Raw genomic sequence first — 13,639 nt, 5'->3', positions numbered from 1 at the left:
GCGAATCTACAAACTGTACCTCAGACAGACACCACTAACCAGCGAATCTACATCCTGTACCTCAGACAGACACCACTAACCAGCCAATCTACAAACTGTACCTCAGACAGACACCACTAACCAGCCAATCTACAAACTGTACCTCAGACAGACACCACTAACCAGCCAATCTACATACTGTACCTCAGACAGACACCACTAACCAGCCAATCTACATACTGTACCTCAGACAGACACCACTAACCAGCCAATCTACATACTGTACCTCAGACAGACACCACTAACCAGCCAATCTACATACTGTACCGCAGACAGACACCACTAACCAGTTAATCTACATACTGTACCTCTAACATATACCACTAACCAGCCAATCTACATACTGTACCTCAGACAGACACCACTAACCAGCCAATCTACATACTGTACCTCAGACAGACACCACTAACCAGCCAATCTACATACTGTACCTCAGACAGACACCACTAACCAGCCAATCTACATACTGTACCTCAGACAGACACCACTAACCAGTTAATCTACATACAGTACCTCAGACAGACACCACTAACCAGCCAATCTACATACTGTACCTCAGACAGACACCACTAACCAGCCAATCTACATACTGTACCTCAGACAGACACCACTAACCAGCCAATCTACATACTGTACCGCAGACAGACACCACTAACCAGTTAATCTACATACTGTACCTCTAACATATACCACTAACCAGCCAATCTACATACAGTACCTCAGACAGACACCACTAACCAGCCAATATACATACTGTACCTCAGACAGACACCACTAACCAGCCAATATACATACAGTACCTCAGACAGACACCACTAACCAGCCAATATACATACTGTACCTCAGACAGACACCACTAACCAGCCAATCTACATACTGTACCTCAGACAGACACCACTAACCAGCCAATATACATACTGTACCTCAGACAGACACCACTAACCAGCCAATATACATACAGTACCTCAGACAGACACCACTAACCAGCCAATATACATACTGTACCTCAGACAGACACCACTAACCAGCCAATATACATACTGTACCTCAGACAGACACCACTAACCAGCCAATATACATACAGTACCTCAGACAGACACCACTAACCAGCCAATATACATACAGTACCTCAGACAGACACCACTAACCAGCCAATATACATACTGTACCTCAGACAGACACCACTAACCAGCCAATATACATACAGTACCTCAGACAGACACCACTAACCAGCCAATATACATACTGTACCTCAGACAGACACCACTAACCAGCCAATATACATACAGTACCTCAGACAGACACCACTAACCAGCCAATATACATACTGTACCTCAGACAGACACCACTAACCAGCCAATATACATACTGTACCTCAGACAGACACCACTAACCAGCCAATATACATACAGTACCTCAGACAGACACCACTAACCAGCCAATATACATACTGTACCTCAGACAGACACCACTAACCAGCCAATATACATACTGTACCTCAGACAGACACCACTAACCAGCCAATATACATACAGTACCTCAGACAGACACCACTAACCAGCCAATATACATACTGTACCTCAGACAGACACCACTAACCAGCCAATATACATACTATACCTCAGACAGACACTACTAACCAGCCAATCAGCACGCCAGGATGGCCGCCAAGTGGCGCTTTTCCCGCGTTTACGACTCTCGCTGCCCCGAGTATGACCGGAAGACGATCGTGTTTCATTTAAAACTATTATCGGGGCGGTGTCCGCGGTGCCTGTGATTACGCATTGTTCGCGGCGGTTTACGACGCTGGCCCGGCCGAGATTGAAATGTGCCTGTTTACGGCGCCCAATGACAACCTAATGGCCAGTGTTTACTCGCAAGTTCAATGTCTTCATCAGCGCTGCCTCCATTGTTCTTATCCTACAGGTAAAGTCAACCAGTCGCGCTTTCCAGTCTGAGCTACATTCAAGGGACTTCGCAATTGTTATGTTTACTCTATCATCACGTATGTATTTATTACTATTGAAGTGTTAACTGTAAACTATTGGTGTTTTAATTCTCAGTACGAAATGTTACATGTATACATAACACTTGGAAAAGCATGAAAATCTGTTATATTATTATCCATTCTTACAGACTATAATAAGATACACGACTGACAAATATGGAAATACGTAAGGTCATCTCACCAAGCAGTAACAAACTAGCAGAACCTAAAATACATTTCTCACAAACCTATAACAGGGATTTTTCAGAACATTCTGTAAGGAAGTTTTTAAATGTCAATTGTTGGAAGTGGGTATACTTTATAGGATAGCAATATTATTCTATTCATTACTCCTAGGTCCTACCTTCTGTTTGAGCTCCCGCAGAGTCAGCGAAGACGACACCGTGAATTGAACATTCTTCTGTCCCGGTATCTTGCGGTTGCGAGAGCTCCTCCGTACGTCTCCGGGTGGCATCGCGGTCTTCATAGCTTTCTGCAACACATGATGACACACACAATCACCACACAGCAGAACAAATCTATCAAATATGTGTCGGGATCGAGATTATTGGGCCATATGTACTGTAGTTACGTGTTTTTCTCAAAAATGTATTAACGATATTGTACGATATTACGAATGTACTTTTTTAACAGCTTCTAACATCAGTACACACATCTCTAGAATCTCAAGATGAAGGCCCCGGACAGTAATGTACCTGAGCTGAAACTCGCCGGGAGTTTCTCATGGAGCCCTTTACTGGCCCCAGGTGGGTTAGTTTGATTCCAAAAACTCGTCTGCTAACTTTTACTCGTCTCTTCACGTAGTCTGGGGTAACACAGAAGACTATTATAATAGCCAATCAAAATACTGCATTTCACTAACACTCTGATTACGTTCCAAACGGTGAATGTGTTTTGCTAGAAACTATTTTAGGTAGGCTTTAAATCCATTGACGAAAGACAATTCAAACGACATAAACGATATTGTAACTATGGTAGTTTTACTTTTGAATAAGAAAACCTAACACAAATAGAGCAAGTCTCTTACCTTTAGTTCTGGAGGAATGGGGGAAGTCGATCCTTCAACTCTTGGCTTTTTCTTTATTGGCTGAAACAAAGAGACATGTAATGGAATAACTAAAATTTAATTGTATAGAATCATTAAAAAAGTAATTTTTTTACTGTGTCCATCTTAATCTCTTCAGTGGAGAATATTCTTTAAGAACTGGTAAACATTTGAGAAAATATTGATTGGAGCCTATACTTACTGCAAAAACGTGTTTGAATACCACTTAGTTTACCAATTCCAAATCAATAAGGGGTGTTTAATTATTGTGTTTTTCTTGGACATTCAAAGCAGATTTCATTGGGCGATTGGTTTATCATAAAAAGTTATTTAACATACTCATTAGCATATTTACTATATGACTGAGCTGAGAAATGCTAGAGATGGGATCCTTTTAGGTAACTATTTGGAGTCATGTGTTATGTGTTTGTTTGTTATTTTAATATTTTTGAAATTATCAATACGAAATACAGCGTGCTATCGTAAACAGCATTCTGTCCTCTGTTGTTATAACCAAAGAGTTGTGCCTTTAAAATGTAGTCGAAAGTATGAGAGAAGTATTTCGATCACACCCCAGTCAACTGCTAACATTAAACAAAAACCGAAACATACTGAAAAGAGTACAATGGGACGAAAAGTTTAGTAGCAGTATTCAAATCAATGCTATAAGCGAGCGAGTGTCATCAAGATACAGTATTGATTGGCGTAATTTTCGAAGTAAATTCGGTAATTTCGTCGCTTACAAAAAAATGCTGCGTTAGTACATGTTATTTTTCACTTCATTTTTTAACGCGAGAAAAATATTACACACGGAGCTTCAGTAGTGATTCACCGCCTCTTTAAAACTTACGTTACATAATTAATTTATAATGATATTTGCTGCCTTTTGTGATAATTTTGATGGAATTCTTAGCAAAGATAAAAACTCATAAACTAAGATATACATAATTGTTCTTAACTTGTTAAGTAAAGGGACAGTTTACATGAAGTCTTCAAATAGCACATTGACTAAACAAAAGTGTCCGTTTGGTAGGAGTTTAAAATACAATTTAAATGCAACTTGCGCTGACGTGGAGTTAATAAACTGCGCAGTCATGAGACTCGTGTAAGTTATTGTTAATATACGTTACACTCAAACAAGCAGAGATCCTGTGGGGAGCGTTTACCGTATATTAAATCAACAGTCGTCGCGTCACATGATTTATTAGAACACCCCGAGACCGCACCGGGGCGGCACCGGGGTAGTGCGAAGTATCGCATTATGCAGTATATATATGTGTATATGTGTATAGTGTATATATATGTATACATATATATATATATATATATATATATATGTATAAGAAAATATTGAACCGTTTCCGGACTCAGGTGCCCATTACAGACAACGAACAGCACATATTACGATATTGGCTATTACAAACATGTTGATATCGGGTTTTTGGGCAATGTGTTTCTTAAAAAAAAACCTTTAATTGTATTGTTTAGTTACTAACAAGACTACAAGATCGCGCGACTCATCCTACACTCATCTCCATTCATACTTGGCTTAAAGTTGTATGGTCGCCATTTCATTGAAAAGTATTAAAGTACTAATAAAAACCTATGCCCTAGTTGAAGATTTATTTATGACTAATTTCCCCCCAGTAATATGGACAAAACGATTTTCCTTCAAAAAGTGGATTTTTATTATTTATTAAAGTAATCTGAAAAGGCTAAAAATCCTAATCCTATAAAACATGTCTGTAATTATAAACCAAATGTGCTATACTTATTTGTATCCTTTATACTAAACCGAAGATTCAGTCGTTTATGAATGTATATTACACTCGTGCGTTATACTGGTTTACACTGCGTTCAGTTTTGAAACAACAGTAATAATATACTTTTAGCGCTACCATTGCTATTGAAAAAATGTAAAAACATTATGATCCACCTGAAATTGTATTTAGCATGTTTCAATTACATTATACCCGAAGTCATAATTTTATGGGGGCAAATCCGTAATACAATGCACATCCCAATATGTGTTTACTGCAATATGGTATTTACATTAAAAATTGACATTCAGATAAATTAAAAGAGGTGAAATAAATCAGTAGCGTGGTTCTCAAACTTAGTAATAGAAATACAATTTAAAATCCCCCTAAAATTACGGAGCATTTCAGAGGGTCCGGCCTTAATTCTTTTTCCATCTAATGATACTGAAACTCTTAAACCTTCCTCAGCACATAGTACGTATGACCCGCTGGTGAATGGAGACGGCGTCGCGTAGAACGGAGGCTGCGAGGCGAGAGGAAGAGAGGAAGCCGGCGTTTAAACCTTCACCGGTAAGTAACTGCATCGGTAGCACATCAGATACAGCGGCGCCGGACAGGTGATCATTTTCGATAATAAATCGATTTTAGGGGCAGACACGCAGTGACAATCGGTTTCACCCGGTTATTTCGTATGTAAAACACCGTTCGATACGAATCGACCGCGGATGCATATTCATTCGGAATGTTTACCGAGACGCGATCCGTCTTCATTACGATATTCCACGGTGTTTATGGCAGCGGCCACTTATAATTGATACGGGGGGGGGGGGGATTCCAGTAGCTGAGCCCCCCGGGTACCGCGCTCGGACAAAGAAACTCGAAATCGATCTCTGCCCTGTTACGCGGACATTTTATTGTTGGGACAAATTATATCGCGTTGTATTCCGTGTTATGTCGTGAGGTTGAACACTGGACGTTTTTACCGTATAGCACGTTAATCACGTGTTATTATACTTTTATTTTCACATAAAAGCGCTAACTATTAGGCGGATAGCGCTCAACTTTCGGTATCAAAATAAATCATTCGTTATGTCTTGTATTAAAAAAAATAGTAGATTATTTTTTCTTGAATTAAAAAGACCTATGTCAATTAGACATAGATTTCTATGTCAATTAGACATAGATTTCAGAATAGTCATATATAAATAATTACGTTTTCTATTTTTTTTTTATTTTAAAATGTATGAAAAATTAAAATAAATTAGTAATGATGTTTTTTTCGTGCCCACTTATAAACTGCAAGTACATACGGTACAACCCCGCTAATCCGTCACCTACGGGACCGAGATCGAGGCCGGGACGTGAAACGGTCGGATTATCCAAAGAGTATTAAGTTCAGGGGTTTACTGCGATCGCGGAAGACGATGGTGTTGTGACCCCAAGAGACAATTAATATTTTTCCGAAATCGCAGAAGACGATGATAATTACGTTAACAAGATTTAAGGGGTTTGTCACTATTGCTACTATGCAATGATAAAGTTTACGTGATCACGGTAGACGATCATGAAGTCCCGTGAGTTCGGGAGATGTTAAATATTTTGCCGCGATCGCAGAAGGCCGATGGTGATTTTTTCCATGACCGTGAGATTTGTCTATGCGTTTTCCGTGATCACTTGTTCACTTACACATTCTATACACTTATGAAAAATGTTAAGCTGCAAGTGCACACTATATATTTAGTTTACACTGCAACAAATCTTCTCTTTTCCAACAAAGAAATCTAGAAAAACTAATGTAATAGTTTGACTTCCACATCGACTGTAAACTTGAGAGAATTATTATAAATGCATAATAAATTGTATTAACTTCTGAATGATTTTAATAGTAGCCTATTTGTAGTTATGAATAATTCTAAGAGGTTTTATACAGCAAATAACCAAAATTACAAGGATCTAAATAGTTTATGTAGGTATTTTGAATCTTTTGACATAGCGCACCTGCGAATGGCAATTTAAAATGTAATTTCCTCATGGGCTTCACTTATTGATAAAATGTATTTTAACTGTATTTAAAAGGCTACTTTTTGACAACTGTAACCTACTTGAGGTAGGTAAATAAATTTTTAAACATTAAATGATCTAAAATAAACAAATTTTGTGTGAATTAGTAGTTTTGTTTACCTAATAACTGTTACAAACTAAAATTATCTTGAAAAGGTAATCGGGTATTGCGCTGGATTCATTTTGCCTCGGAAAAACGTTGGGATTTATCAAACTCCGCAATTTTCTCATGGGTTCACTTATAATTGAATATTACATACAATAGAATATTGAACAACTACAACTCTTCCAATTTACTCACTTCACATAACAAACCCCATAACATCCCATTGCGTTCCCACGGCGATTCGACCCGCCTAAATCGGACTTAATTTCGAATATAATTCTGTGTTAAACTGCCGCCAGGTTCAAGAACGCTTTCTAATAGGAAATTGACATAAAAGCGTCGTAAAGGTGATCAGTCACGGATGCACGAACCCATTAAACACTTGCTCATGAAGCCTGGCACTGGTTGTCTCATCAGTACATTGGACACGCTGTAGTACACTTACCGCTGCCAGCCGTTTTTGTACAGATTGAAAATATGAGGGAAACGTTAAAGCATACTTCAAAAAGAGGATACCCCTGCCATAGCAAACCTGCAGACTAAGCGAATTTCCATTTACCTGGCTGGATTTCTACTAAAATATACCCTGAAAATTTTCAGATTTATTTCCTATTTAAATAACATAAATTTTAATAAGTACCTAGGTTTGCTGCTACAGGGAAGGTGTTGAGTTGTGTTTTTATTGAAACGTTGATGGCTTAGTATGAAATAAACAAAATTACCAAATTTGATTAAAATGTATCCATAAGCAAGCAAGCTACAACAGTTTTTTATTCTCCATAAGAATGACATGAGAATTTTAAATTTAAAGTTTTTTTTAACTATCACCGTAACCGTTAGGCATGCAACAACGCTTCAATATACAAAATTATTTCTTTTTTTAAGAAATAAATTATGAATGGTTCGCAAACTCGTTCGAATAAAGGTAGGTTTACACGTTTGGACCAAATTTAATCAAAACCGGATAATTAATGCTCAAGTTATCGCGCTAACAAACAAACAAAAAATTATACAATTATACAAACAATTATTATATTATAATAAATACGAATTTGAACGGATGGTGTTTTTGGCCTCTAGGGACCTCAAAACGAAAAATAAATCGATCCCGGGTCCAGGTCTAACCTTCGCCAATAGCTTATTCCTTATATGGGAAATTCACTAAAAGGTAATGATAAGAATAGGTGTTTCAGAAGACGAGTTTTTTTTACAGATTTTCCTCAAAATACAATGCTTTTCCTACACACGGTTTAATCGGTTGGCTGTAAAAAGTGCGATCCCTGTTCAAAGATTGTTTGTCATTTTGGTAAAATATTCTTATGTATGTTGTTCATTTATGTAATCAATTATGTGTTCATATGTAACTATTATAAACAAAATTAACAACACCCTACAAATTTTGACAGTTTTGACATTTTATGATAAGTGCATTTTTTTAAGAGAATTTAAAATACATATACGGTATGTTAGCGGAACGATTTCTGGATTAATAAGTTGTTTTTATGCAAAACAATGTAGATTTTTGTTTTTAAAATGTGTGAAATCAATTCCCATTATTATGGTTCATACGAATGTCAAACATGTTACCTAAAATACTGTATCAAAGAAAATTCCTATTAGACACTAAAGCAAGTAGTAGTTTGTAAGAATTGGTTCGAAACAGCATTCACAGCGATTATGCGTACAACGATATTGTATAAGCGGATTTTCATAAATTGTAAAAAAACTTACAAATTTAAAAATCAGCAAATTTGCAGAAAATGCAAAATGCAAAATTTGAGAGCAAAATCTCTCTAAACATAATTTAACCAACGATCATCGGTGAAATCTCAATTTAAAATTCATTACGTACCCAAAATTTGACAGATAAATCCCAATACGAGTCCAATGTTAGTTGTAAATCATTTTTCTACCTATGTAAATAATTTTGACAAGAACCGCTTCAACTTTGACCCATTCTTCTCCGAACTCATGAAACAGCCGAATGCTTTACACCTCAGAGCTAACTCAAGTTTCATTCACTGCCTCAGCCACCGCGGGCGCGATAAGATCCGAGATCTGGCAGTAAGTCATACCTAGGGAGGAGATAGAAATCAAATTAAGCGTTGGCGATAAATAAGTCGCGATGACAGGTGGAAGTATGCTAAGCGGCTGCCGGGCTTGGCTACTGTGCCGCGGGCAACACAAGGAATCCGATTCAATTTATTAGCTAAACGCAGGGTGTCCCGCAACAAATATGCGCGATCTCCGACCGAGATATTCGAGACTCTCTCCACTCAGAGCACTCACCCTACACTTTCAATGTCAGTAACGTACTTTTGATATGCGGAATATACAAATGTTCTAAACCCAAAATAATATATCGTGGATGAAAGTGGAAACGACGTTCTAGAAAAGAAAGTAAAAATAATATTGCTATAAAATATGGGGTAGCGGATTTTTATCCCCCTGGAATTTTACCCCCTGGGCAAACGTGACGTCACAAACCAGGGGGTAAAATTCCGGCCGCGAACTTTTGAGTTTCGCGACATCAGCTCGATGGATTAAACGCAGAATTAAACATATATTTTCACGGTTGTGAATTTAGTCAGAACACATAAAATTATAAAATCCTAGGATGTACGGCCCGGATTTTTACCCCCGGAATTTTACCCCCTGGCCAGATATATAAATTAGTGAGAATGATTGATTATCTTCATTCTGTTTTAATTTAATAGTAAACATTTTATTATTAAGTAGCCTATCTTAAATTATTTGCAACATTAACTAATCGAACAGGTTTTTAATTTTAATTTTGAGATTCGAGTATCAGGATTCGATCTTTGAAGCCAACTGGTTAATATGATCAAAATAAAACAGCGAATTCTGTTTACTTAAATGGGATTAAAAAAAAAATAAATAAAGATAGGCTACTAAATAATGAAATGTTTACAATTAATTAAAAACTGAAATAAGAAAATAAATCATTCAATTTTTAAAATCGGCCAGGGGGTAAAATTCCGGGGGTAAAAATCCGGCCCGTACATCTTCAGTTGTCTAAACGCTAGTTATATGGACAGGGGGTAAAATTCCGGTTTTTATCGCTAATCTAATTAATCACGCTCTGACTATTTTCATTAGACTTCCAAATCCGCGGGGGTAAAATTCCGGCCGCGAACAAACTTTTGGCCACTCAGGTTACTACGTCATAGTGACGTCAGCTTTGCCCAGGGGGATAAAATTCCGGCGACCCTAACATATAATTTAAACTAAAGCTTGTTTACGTTGAGCGAGCTTAAAGTTAAAAGTTGCAACAAGCTGCAGGGATAATATGTTATAGTCAAAGGTTATATCCTAACAGTTAACGGCCCAAAAATAGTTGCTAAAATAATTTAATATTTTAAATAAAAAAGTGATTTTCAAACACGTTGGTGAAATATATTGATGAACACATCGAAACTGTATTGCATTTTCTTTTCGCTATTAAATACTTATATTTAGATGAATAATAAAATGTATATGTGTAACTGGTCTAGTGGTTAGAGCGCGAGATTTTAGCCATGAAGTCTCTCTCAAATCACCTGTGGAAAGAGTGGTTCGGTGCCCATCAGAGACCAGATAGGACATGTGTATGACGACGGCATTTTCTGTACTGGAGGACTGTCAAGGTGCATTGTCCCTGAAGCGACTCTTGCGATAGTAGCTGAGCGATAGTAGCTCAGCTATAGTAGCTCAGCGATAGTAGTTAACCATGTCATTGTCCCTGAAGCGATTGTTCTAGAGCGATTCTGTATATTAGTTTGCTGACTTTCGAGTGAATTGGTGCTATGAGTGCCATGACACCTCCTAATTTTAAAACGTTTTTACTAGCTCGCTTTTTTGTCCGGTACAAACTTTGCAATAAATTTTAAACTAACTTCCCGACGAGCTAGAGAAATGAAACTAGAGAACACAGCTCACAAATGGATGACAATGTAATACTATAACATTTAATTTTCATATTTTCCTTGGGCTAAGCCCCATGGGCTTCCAAATTTTCCATGTTTACATTTTGCAGTCAGCCGTAAATACTTAAATTCGACAGTTCGAAAAGCTTGGGTAGAGGTACAGGTTCTGCTCCCGAGAGATTCTAAATATAAAATAAGCAGTTCAAAGGAAATATAAAACATATGACTTCAGATAATAAGGGTTTGGTATGTATTAACAGGCCATATAAAATAGATTTAACATATTTACACATTAAAGACTAAAAAGGAGAAAATAAATTATAAATAAAAATCCTTTTTTTTTAAATGCCAAGTTTTTAAACGCACTAAAAAGTAAAAATAATTTATAAATATGTGCAGGGAAATACTTAAAATATTTAAAACTAAAAACGTGGGGTGCATGCAATAGATAATAATAGTTCAATAGGTAAAGATAATTGTAAATCAGCATGCGCCCACGTTTTTTTTTAAATCTTACAAGTATTTATTCTCCCCACATATTTATAAATTATTTTTTACTTTATAGTGCGTTTAAAAACGTTGCATTTTTAAAAAGTATTTTCATTTATAATTTATAATAGTAGCGATTTAATATTACGTACATATCTGATATCTTCTTTATGGGTAAAAAACAGTTTTGTTTTCTTTGAAGACATTACGAGCAAAACAAGTCTACACACAACACAAATCGCTCAGCGACTGCGACTCTGACTGCCCTCAGAGCAGACCCGCTACAGTCGCTGTGTTCAGCCGCTAGCCGCTCCAGTCGCAGTCGCGTCAAGGACAATGGTCCCATTTGAAACAACGCTAACCAGTGCTCAGCTACTATCGCTGAGCTACTATCGCTCAGCTACTATCGCAAGAGTCGCTTCAGGGACAATGCACCTTTCCCCGAAATACACATGATAACAGAAAGATCCATGGTATAAGCTATAAAATTACAATGGGAATATATTGAACATAATCCATTACTTTAAACCCACTAGATAGCAAACTGAGATTTGGACCGCCCCCTTACAAAAATAATTAAAATATATAAAAAAAAAACAGAGAGAAAAATAGTTGTATGTTTTCAAAATATTTACGATCTAGATTTAGATCCACATCCTATATAATAATAGGCAAGCATGTTTCTTATAAATTAAAATAAGCTCAAAAATAAGCACAAAATATGAATTTAAAATTAAAAAAATAACATGGGCCTTACGGGTTGCAATGCTGGTGACGAAATAACAACAAAATATAAACAGAAAGTCACAACTAATGGAAGAAATACCAATCACATGTTTTATTTACAGCGTGTGGTGCTAATAGAGATGTCTGTCATTAAATATATTTGGTCAAGTATTCGAACACTGGACGACCTCTAGTATTAATAAAACTATAAATAGTGGTAAAAATATTCTTAAACAAAACGTAATGACACCCAACGAGGGCGCACACAGGGGTAGTTACTCTTACCCCCCCCCCCCCTTACCAAACACCACAAAAACCAGTGTTGAGTATTTGCACAACCTGCCGCGGGTCTTCACTGCTTGTTATTGCTATTTATTTTTCTGTGAACCAGTGCGAACCCTTTAATTATGGGCCATCGGTTTGGCCGGCTCACAGATGATTTAGAGCTCAATTCCATTGTCTAGCGGAGCTCGCGGCATTGGCTGTGCTGGAGCTCGTGTGCTTGCTGCTTGCTGCGTTACCACAAGACCCCGGTTTGAAGAAAATTTGTATTCATCTCAAAGTGACCGTAATGAGATCTTGTTAAGGTCATGGAACAAGTAGTACAACCAATTTAATTTTAACACTGCAAAATATTAAAACTTTTACTGTTTTACGAGGCTAGCCTGTTTTAACGTAAGCAAAACAAAAATAATACGTCAAACGATGGATTTTATATGGGACGCTGGAGAATATTGCTTCTAACGTTAAATAAATACCCCCGCTTCAGCAAACCTGCCGACTAAGCGAATTTCCATTTGCCTGGATTGATTTTCAATTAATCTATTAAATTAACATTTATGTTTAAAGAGTACCTACGTTAGCTGCTATAGGGAAACTAATAAAGTGTGTATTTAATTAAAATATCAATATCTTAGTATGAAATAAATAAATCCGCCGAGTTTGATCAAAATATATCCATAAACAAGCCAACTACAACATTTTATAATATTCTCCATAAGAATGCCATAAACATTTTAAATTGGCAATTTCTTGAATTTTCTCCGTAACTAATCACCGTAAAAAAACATTTGAATATGCTAAATTATTTGTTCTTTTATGCTCTTTAAAAAGGTCTGGGAAAAAATTATCAATTTTGTGTTTTTAGGGTAAAATATGAGAAAACCCCATTTTTACCCCATAAACCCCCCCCCCCTTAAAACCTGTTCCCATGGTCCGATCATGCTGGTTCGGGAACTCATTCAAGTTTATCCCGCTTTACAACTTCAAACCAAATTTTATTAAAATTGGACAAAAATTACTCAAGTTATCGTCTGGACGGACACACACATACATATACACATATGCATAAATAAAAAAAATTGAACGAAGGTTTTTTTGGCCTGTGGGTACATCAAAATGAAGAAAAAGTAAATCGGTCCCGGGCCTAGGTCTTACTATATGAGACCTTCGGTAATAGCTACTTTCCTATAGGGAAAC

At 36.9% G+C, this 13,639-nt stretch overlaps 1 protein-coding gene across 2 annotated transcripts in view; it reads right to left on the bottom strand.

Annotated features, from left to right (window-relative positions):
• Nucleotides 1-13,639, bottom strand: part of LOC128990964 (ubiquitin carboxyl-terminal hydrolase 48-like) — a 109,599-nt gene that overhangs the window by 34,107 nt on the left and 61,853 nt on the right. For both annotated transcript variants that reach the window (XM_054413646.1, XM_054413648.1), the window contains 2 exons: nucleotides 3,075-3,134; nucleotides 2,391-2,519 (listed from right to left, as the gene is read on the bottom strand). In XM_054413646.1, the coding sequence (XP_054269621.1) occupies nucleotides 2,391-2,519; nucleotides 3,075-3,134 (189 nt within the window). The remainder of the gene's footprint in view (nucleotides 1-2,390; nucleotides 2,520-3,074; nucleotides 3,135-13,639) is intronic.

This window comes from Macrosteles quadrilineatus, unplaced genomic scaffold (assembly GCF_028750875.1).
Source record: "Macrosteles quadrilineatus isolate MER2022 unplaced genomic scaffold, UCM_ALF_1.0 Scaffold_3__2_contigs__length_128488019, whole genome shotgun sequence".
Classification (NCBI taxonomy): Eukaryota; Metazoa; Arthropoda; class Insecta; order Hemiptera; family Cicadellidae; genus Macrosteles; species Macrosteles quadrilineatus.
This window is presented reverse-complemented; position numbering and strand designations above follow the sequence as displayed.